Genomic DNA, 9026 nt, shown 5'->3' on the forward strand with positions numbered 1-9026 from the left:
GTCGTGGTGTGTGTCGGTACTCACAGCACTGCAGATAAATAAACCGCAGCTTCCAGTGTCTGTCCTGGTTTTTCCGCGTGATTTTGATGGACAGAGTGCTCAGACTGTTGTCGGGGAAGGGACAGGGGCTTGTTTGGTTTCTTATCTCCTCTGCATCGGTCGCCATCATTTTCATCAACCTATCTTTTCTCCCCCCACCTCCTCTCTCGCTCTCAGCTCTCCTCCTCTCCCGCCCCCGCGCTTTTCTGGAGCGACTCGTGAGCGCGCGTGGTCCTCAGGATGCTGCGCGCACCCCAATGATGCGTTCCACGAGGACGAGGATGACAGACGTTACTGAGCCTGTGTGCAGGGTGACCATATGTCTTGTTGATGTACAAGATGCCCATGATGGCCAGCCAGGTCAGAGCAGGAAGCGAAGTGTTCAACTGACAAAAGCCAGATCTGTCAGAAACACATATAAAGCTAGATGTTAGGGACAACATACAGTACAAGCAATAAAACAGTACAGATAATACATAGAGCATTGTTAACTCTCCTGTTGTCTTCATTTCAGGGCACCAAAAATATTGTTTCCTTGTCTGAAAAAAAATCCAAAATTTCAGCAAAAAAAAAATCCCCAAATTTCTGAAAGTTTGCAAAACCTTCAGGAAGAAAATTCCAATAATTCCATAAAAGTTTCCCTTGAACGTTTAATTTTTAAAAATCCCCAAATTTGGCAAGAAAATTCTTGCAAATATTTTCAAAAATGAGTAAAAACCTTCCAAAGATCCTAAAAATATCTAAAGTGATTACAATATACAGTGGGTACGGAAAGTATTCAGACCCCTTGAAATTTTTCACTCTCTGTGTCATTGCAGCCATTTGCCAGAATCAAAAAAGTTCATTTTATTTCTCATTAATGTACACTCAGCACCCCATCTTGACAGAAAAAAAACAAATGTAGATTTTTTTGCAAATTTATTAAAAAAGAAATACTGAAATATCACATGGTCATAAGTATTCAGACCCTGTGCTCAGTATTGAGTAGAAGCACCCTTTTCAGCTAGTACAGCCATGAGTCTTCTTGGGAATGACACAATAAGTTTTTTCACACCTGGATTTGGGGATCCTCTGCCATTCTTCCTTGCAGATCCTCTCCAGTTCTGTCAGGTTGGATGGTGAACATTGGTGGACAGCCATTTTGAGGTCTCTCCAGAGATGCTCAATTGGGTTTAGGTCAGGGCTCTGGCTGGGCCACTCAAGAACGGTCACGGAGTTGTTCTGAAGCCACTCCTTTGTTATTTTAGCTGTGTGCTTAGGGTCATTGTCCTGTTGAAAGGTGAACCTTCGGCCCAGTCTGAGGTCCTGAGCACTCTGAAAGAGGTTTTTCTCCAGGATATCTCTGTACTTGGCCGAATTCATCCTTCCTTCAATTGCAACCAGTTGTCCTGTCCCTGCAGCTGAAAAACACCCCCACAACATGATGCTCCCACCACCATGTTTCACTGTAGGGATTGTATTGGGCAGGTGATGAGCAGTGCTTGGTTTTCTCCACACATACCGCTTAGAATTAACACCAAACAGTTCAATCTTGGTCTCATCAGACCAGAGAATCTTATTTCTCATAGTCTGGGAGTCCTTCATGTGTTTTTTGGCAAACTCTATGCGGGCTTTCATGTGTCTTGCACTGAGGAGAGGCTTCCGTCGGGCCACTCTGCCATAAAGCCCCGACTGGTGGAGGGCTGCAGTGATAGTTGACTTTGTGGAACTTTCTCCTATCTCCCGGCTGCATCTCTGGAGCTCAGCCACAGTGATCTTTGGGTTCTTCTTTACCTCTCTCGCCAAGGCTCTTCTTCCACGATTGCTCAGTTTGGCTGGACGGCCAGGTCTAGGAAGAGTTGTGGTCGTCCCAAACTTCTTCCATTTGAGGATTATGGAAGCCACTGTGCTCTTAGGAACCTTGAGTGCTGCAGAAATTCTTTTGTAACCTTGGCCAGATCTGTGCCGTGCCACAATTCTGTCTCTGAGCTCCTTGGGCAGTTCCTTCGACCTCATGATTCTCATTTGCTCTGACATGCACTGTGAGCTGTAAGGTCTTATATAGACAGGTGTGTGCCTTTCCTAATCAAGTTCAATCAGTTTAATTAAACACAGCTGGACTCCAATAAAGAAGCAGAACCATCTCGAGGAGGATCAGAAGAAATGGACAGCATGTGAGCTAAATATGAATGTTGCTGCAAAGTGTCTGAATACTTATGACCATGTGATATTTCAGTTTTTCTTTTTTAATAAATTTGCAAAAAATTCTACATTTCTGTTTTTTTTTCTGTCAAGATGGGGTGCTGAGTGTACATTAATGAGAAATAAAATGAACTTTTTTGATTTTGGCAAATGGCTGCAATGACACAGAGAGTGAAAAATTTCAAGGGGTCTGAATACTTTCCGTATCCACTTTACATCAGTAAAATGTCTAATATTTTCTTTAAGAACATTCAGTAAAAAAATCTACCTAAATCCAGCGATTGATTTTTTTTTTGTGACTGCTCTTCAGAAACATTTTAAACATTTGTTTTTTTTCCACCAAAAAATGTTCAAATATTTCCCGAAAATGTAGAAAATGTGGACATCAGAAATTTTACTGTGAAAATATTTTCTCTCCACAGTTTTAAACTTTAAACCGAGTCAATTTTGACTCATAGGACGACACAAGGGTTAATACATGAATCATACATGAAGAGTGGAAATGGATTCTCCACATTTAGACATTGTGTGCAACAATACAACATTTTCTAGAGATAAAAAGACTTCACTGGATGCTTTCATTGGATAGTAAAGAGTACAGATGACATCCATTCATACATCATCTATAAATGATTAGGGTCATGGGGGTGCTGGAGAATATCGAAGCTGACTGAGGATGAAGCATGGACACCCTGGACAGGTCACCAGTCTATCACAGGGCTACATTTAGAGACAAACAAGCACACTCACATTCACACCTACGAACAATTTAGAATCACCAATTATCCTCAGCATGTTTCTGGATTATAGGAGGGACGAATAAGCTGACGTCACGTGAGAGAAGAAGGACGATGGAACTTTTTACACTGAGAAGATTCAACGCAATGCCTTCAACCGTCAGACACACAGATACTCTACAAACAGGGCTTTTCCATTCATTCTCTATATAATGTAGCACCTGTCTGAAGATGGAGCGCTGCTTCCTTCTGTCGTTCTTGGCTCTGTATTTGGTACTGTCTGTTGATAAGCTCTGCAGACATTCGCACAGGCTTTCACTGTCTTCTGTGTTTTCAGAAAAGTTCTCAATCTGTCAGCCTCATAAGACTCATTTGTTTGTTTTTCTTTTAGCTTTTTACATCCATAAGTACAAAAATTTCTCATCTGAAAACAGGACCAGGCCTTTCTTTGGTCTCAAAATGCTACAATCCTTCAACAGACCTGTCTAGCGTGTCTCCCATCATGCACAGGGGGAACATGTGAACTCCATGCAGAAAGATGCAGGTCTGGATGCACACTGGGGCTCATCAAGCTGTGAGGCAATGGTGCCTTTCTTCTTACTTCTAACTTTTTTTCCTATTATTCATACAGCCAAGTAGATCAAACTGGTAAAGGGTAAACTCTGTCTGTCTGTCTCAGTCTGTTTCAAAATTAGAAGACTGCTTGTCTGAAGAAAACAACCGTGTTAATCCTCCAACACTGTGTTAGCAAATTTATCAACGCCTGGGACATCACGACTGGAGAAAAAAAGCAGCAGGTCTGCTTTTGTTTTGGATAACCTGAAAGTTTTATCACTTATGGTGCTACACAGGGGCGGAGCTAGACCATTTTCAGGGGTGCTTGAGCACCCCTTAATTTTTTTTAAACACCCCTAGAATTATTGGGCGTTATTTATTTATGTTTATAATAAATGCTGAAATAATTATTAACAGTGCTATTTATTTTACCGTTTCAAACCAAATGTAAAATCTGGCAAAGTTCTCCCTAATTTGACCCCCGCCCCCCTTTGGATAATGGTTTGATCCATTAAGAGAGCGCAAGTTCCCCTCTACTCTGCTGCTGTGCTGAATGCTGCTCCCACTCCTGTGTGCGTGTGATGGATCGGGCAGAGAGATTGACAGGCTAGCCAACAGAGCCAGCAACTGCAGGTGACTGCAACATTTACTTGGTATTTATACCCTGAAGTGAACTCACAAGTTTGTCCATGAAATCTGCATTTATAAGCCTGAGTTGTCTAAACAAACAATCCAGCTAGCTAGCTTGCCTTCTAGCTAGCGAATTTTACTCGTTTAGCCTCGCAAATCACAAAATGAAGCAAGCAATTCTTATGGCATGCCAAACATGAAGGTGAAAAAAGGCTATTGTAATTTCACACTGGTGCCATATCATTGTTTTATCAATGTGTTGTTTGTAGGCCGACCGTCACAATGGATATTAGGGCTTTTTTTCCCCAGGAAAACTCCCAACAAAAGCTTCAGGTAAGGTTTGGGGGGCAAAGCACAGGACACGAGCGATGTTACTGCATGTGTTCAAATGTTTATTTTGTTATTAACTCAATTGCTAGCAGACATATTTTGAAAATCAAACTTCAAATGGTCAGCATCACCCCTAGAGCTGAAAGTCTAAAACCGCCCCTGGTGCTACATATCAAAGCACCTGAGAAGCAAAAAAATCATTATTGTTTCTGATTACAAATGCAGGTGTGACAAGCAGGCATGAGTCCTCTAATGTGGGCATTAGCCAAAGATGTTGGGAAACACTGGTATAATAATAGTGCAATTTCTGTTTCACAACATGGTCAGTTGTGTCACACTGTAATTGTTAATTTTTCAGCTATGCTTAATTTTAAACTGGACTGATTCAGTTTAAGCATCACGTTGAATTATTTGCTTTAATGTGCAACATTATACATGCTGCAATGCAAACACTTGCACACTCTCATTTTGTAATTATAAAGTTCATCTTATCTTAAGTTATGTAGATGGGTCAATATATAATTGAGTGACTTTTGAAGTCCATGGGATGTATATTGCATATATATATATATATGTTTATAAAAAGTGTAATGTTTTTTATGTTCATTGTGATCATGTCTTACAAATAGTAAAATGTTTGCTCATCTGTCCTTTTTATCATGTGGCTGGTTTGACAGATTTGTCAAACTGACCATGCCTCCTGCTGTCTGGTGGTCTCCCAGGTATGTGAGAGGATGTAGGTCCCCTTGTCCTGGTTCATGGTGCAGCCTGCCTGCTTCCTGATTTTGACAAGACAGTCTGGCTGCAGACCTCCCCTCTCAGGACCCTTTCTTGCAGACCTGCACTGTGAGGTCTCCTCCACTCTCAGGACCGAAAGTTTATTCGAAGCCTTTCAAAATACAAGAGAGTATACCGGAAGCACATATTTATCGTTTCCCATGTGAATATACTATATGTATATAATGTAAATATGATTTAAAAGCGAGTATACCAGAAGCCTACATGTTTTCTAGTTTTCCGTGGGCATTATTTTATGTCTAAATATGTAAATATTATTTATGTGTATTCATGTTCAATTAAGATTTAAAAAATACTATGTTTCCAGTTAAACTGGATAAAATGCAAGAAAATCAAAAACGGCACGACCAACAACAGTTTTTCTGCTGATAATTAATGCAAACTAGAAGTACAGCTATTGTTATGATCCCCTTAAAACATTATTTCTCATTACTGCATTATTTTACACCACAGTATTTTGATTTAATTGGCTAAAAGGACAGCTGTTAGTTTAGTTTGCACCACATATTCATTTTGAAACAATACATCTGTGTGAATGCACCGTAATGTGTGATGGTATAATGCTTCTACACTCCAGCCTATTGCCGACTGTTCTTTGTTACCATACTATTATTTATCATTGAAAATGTAGCCTCCTGCACTGTTGGACCCATTTACACATTGATTTACTCCATTCTTTTATATAGGTATATAGTATGTGTTTACAATTATTCATCTTCTTCTCATCATAATTCATTTAATAATTACTTAATATTGTTTGTGCTGTCAGACCACATGTATTTGCCAATGGAGGATGTAAGGGTTGATTAATTTTTTGATTAAGTTTTGTGTATTCAATTCACTGAATTACTGAATACCTAGTTACATGACCCAGAGAGCCAATAACCTCTGTTACAGGAGAAAACAGTAGACACAAAACAAACTTTCAAATGTTTTATTTGTCCTTGAATTGCCTGCATTCCTCTAACTCGCACAATACTTTATGAACACGACCCCAGGTTTTGTTCTGCACATGTATGGGCACAGAAAACCCATGCCTTGTTTTCTGCACTGCAGAAATGCCATTGGTGGCATCGACACAGACACTCATGAAGTGATTCTTAATGTTTATGTCCTTTGATTTTCCACTGTGTTTTCTCTGGATATGTTTGACCATGTTTTTTTTGTAGATTGTCTGGTTGCAATGAGGGTATTTATCTTTTTTCAGGGATAATCTTGAACGTCTTTTCTCTGTGGCAGCAGGTAAAACCAAGGAGGGCACTGCAGCTGTATCTTGCAAATCTTGAGAGGTTGAGACTGTGGCTTGCAGGAGCGTGGACAGAGGTGTGGCAGTTGAGGTTTGTTACTCTGCTGAAGGTGAACTGGAAGAGGAGAGATCCAGCATCAAGACCAAGGTGGACTCTGCAGCTGTATTTTTGTGGGTGGGAGGAGAGGTCTTTTCTGGAGAGGCAGCAGTCATGGCACGCTGGCAAACCTCCAAGTGTTTGGTCATGTCTGTCCTTCTCAAAACAGTTTTACCACACACAGGACAATGGTAGTGTCCCTGATCCCTGCAGTTCAGTCCACATCTGCATATAATTTTATCTAGAATAAAATTGTGCAAAAAAACATCTTAGTTAAGGACCAATGTACAAGTACACTCTATAAGTACTGTTTATACTCTCTTTTTGGGTGCGGGTGTACACTCACACCCCATTTCAGCAACATTCGAAAGTTTTCAACTTTTCACTTAACTTTTCATTTTCTGCTAATCATTTGGCTCACATAACTCACGTAAATTTTGACTTGCAGAGCAGAGACTCTGATTCTTAACTTTTTCTTTTATGAAAATGACTCTCTATAACCGTTTAGGGTAGATCATTCCCCTTTTACCAGCCAAACCAAAACCTTCAGTAGCATTGTCTCATACTTGAGAATACAAACACACAGACAAATACATTATGCTTGCCTTTAAATAAAATGCCACCTTTTTTGTGTGCCTCTAAGTGGCTCTGCAGCTTGGACAGTTTGGCAGGTTTAAACTTTAGGCACAGCGGACACTGGAATTGTTTGCAGCATGTCTTGCAGCGTTCAATTTTGGGCGTGCTGCCGGTTAGGACTGAAATCTGCATCTGCAAGAGAAAAATTATGTCGTAATAAGTCAAACAAAATTATACAAAAATATATATGGTGGCTCAGTTGTTTTGATCTTCTAGCAGGACAATGGCACATTTTAGTGAGCACTATCGTGTGCACAAGACGACTTCAACAAGTTATTATACAGTGGAAACCAGTTAACGTTGTAGTGATCATGGATAATGTTACTTATCAACCGCTTATAAGGATCAAAATGCCCGGGACAAAATAATTTTTGTGCAAATGCTGTTTGCAAATGACAGTGAAAGCCTTCTAATGTCAAGCAAATCCCATATATATCTAAATAATACAGAGTGCCTTTAGAGGCTAATCAACCGAGTGAATCAACCTGGTTAGCGCTAGCCACCGTTAGCCTAACTACGATAACAACGCTACACCGTAAAGTCCAAAACTCGATTCTTTCAAATTAATATAACTTAACAGGGCGATGTATAGTGTGCAACGTAATGTTTTAGTGAATAAAGGCTGTTTCTGTTTCTTCGTATAACAAAAAGTTGTCACTTGACTTTTACTCACTTTGTTGTCTCCGTACTTCACAGGGAAACGCTAAATACGTGCTTTCGGCATGCTCGCTTTTATTTTGAAAGGCGTCGAATAAACTTATGGTCCTGAGAGTGGAGGAGACCTCACAGTGCAGGTCTGCAAGGAAGGGTCCTGAGAGTGGAGGTCTGCAGCCAGACCCCTCTCGATTTTGATGGCTTCCTTGATCCATTGTTGCTGTGTATTTGTCTGAGGCTGTAATCCTTCCCCTGTCCCAGTCCATAATGTGGTTATGTGTTCTGTAGTGATCCCTGATTTTTTTTTAATTTTCTTGTTTGGCTTTCTGTTTTTGTGCGGTGTCCAGTTGTTTTGACACTGTGTTTGGTGTTCTTTTCTTATTGTTTGGAATGATTTGCCTGTTTCTTCATATGATTTGCACAGTATTTTGTAGATATTATATTTATTGTCCAGTTGTATTCTGTGTTTGGGATGGACTAATAGCTTTTGGAATTTGTAGTCTTATATTGGTTCTGTTATCCCATGGATATATGGAGTGGTGATTACTGGGCTTTGCAAAAATTCTGTTACACTCGGTTTCATGATCTTTAGAGACGTTTACATGTCGTTTACGTTTACATGTCGGAGAGGCTCAAGAATGGTGAAGATCTCTCAGGTCTTCACCATTCTTGAGCCTCTCCGCGACTCTGTGGACGGTCATCCGGCTGATGTTCAGCTGTTTGGCTCTGTCAGACTTGTGGCCAGCATGAAGAAGAGCAGATATCTCAACTCTTTTGACTTCCATCTTAACACAACTTCACCGGAGAACAAATTTGTATTAATTACACCTGCCTATAAGGGAGAAATTTCAGTTTGTTTAATGGAATTTTTCACTCCGACATGTAAACGTCTCTAAAGATCATGAAACCATGTAACAGAACTTTTGCAAAGCTCGGTAAGTCTTTATTTTTATGTGTTTTGATTGTTGTTTTTGTTTGGTTCATGTTTGATAATAGCAGTTTGTAAGTGCATTCGTGATGTGCTTTTCATTGCAGTGGTTTCTTTCAGACACATGAATCTGTACACTCTTTAGAGGAACATGAGAAACCATGAAGTATCTGTGGGATGTGCTGGAACACAAGT

At 40.1% G+C, this 9026-nt stretch overlaps 1 protein-coding gene across 1 annotated transcript in view; it reads right to left on the bottom strand.

Moving 5' to 3' along the window:
• si:ch211-51h4.2 (uncharacterized) overlaps window positions 1-265 on the bottom strand; it is a 101723-nt gene extending 101458 nt beyond the window's left edge. The window contains exon 1 of the mRNA XM_022216291.2: window positions 25-265. Within this exon, the coding sequence (XP_022071983.1) occupies window positions 25-175 (151 nt within the window). The 5' untranslated portion in view covers window positions 176-265. The remainder of the gene's footprint in view (window positions 1-24) is intronic.
• Window positions 266-9026: the final 8761 nt, after the last annotated feature.

The sequence above is a fragment of the Acanthochromis polyacanthus genome, chromosome 4 (genome assembly GCF_021347895.1).
Source record: "Acanthochromis polyacanthus isolate Apoly-LR-REF ecotype Palm Island chromosome 4, KAUST_Apoly_ChrSc, whole genome shotgun sequence".
NCBI lineage: Eukaryota > Metazoa > Chordata > Actinopteri > Pomacentridae > Acanthochromis > Acanthochromis polyacanthus.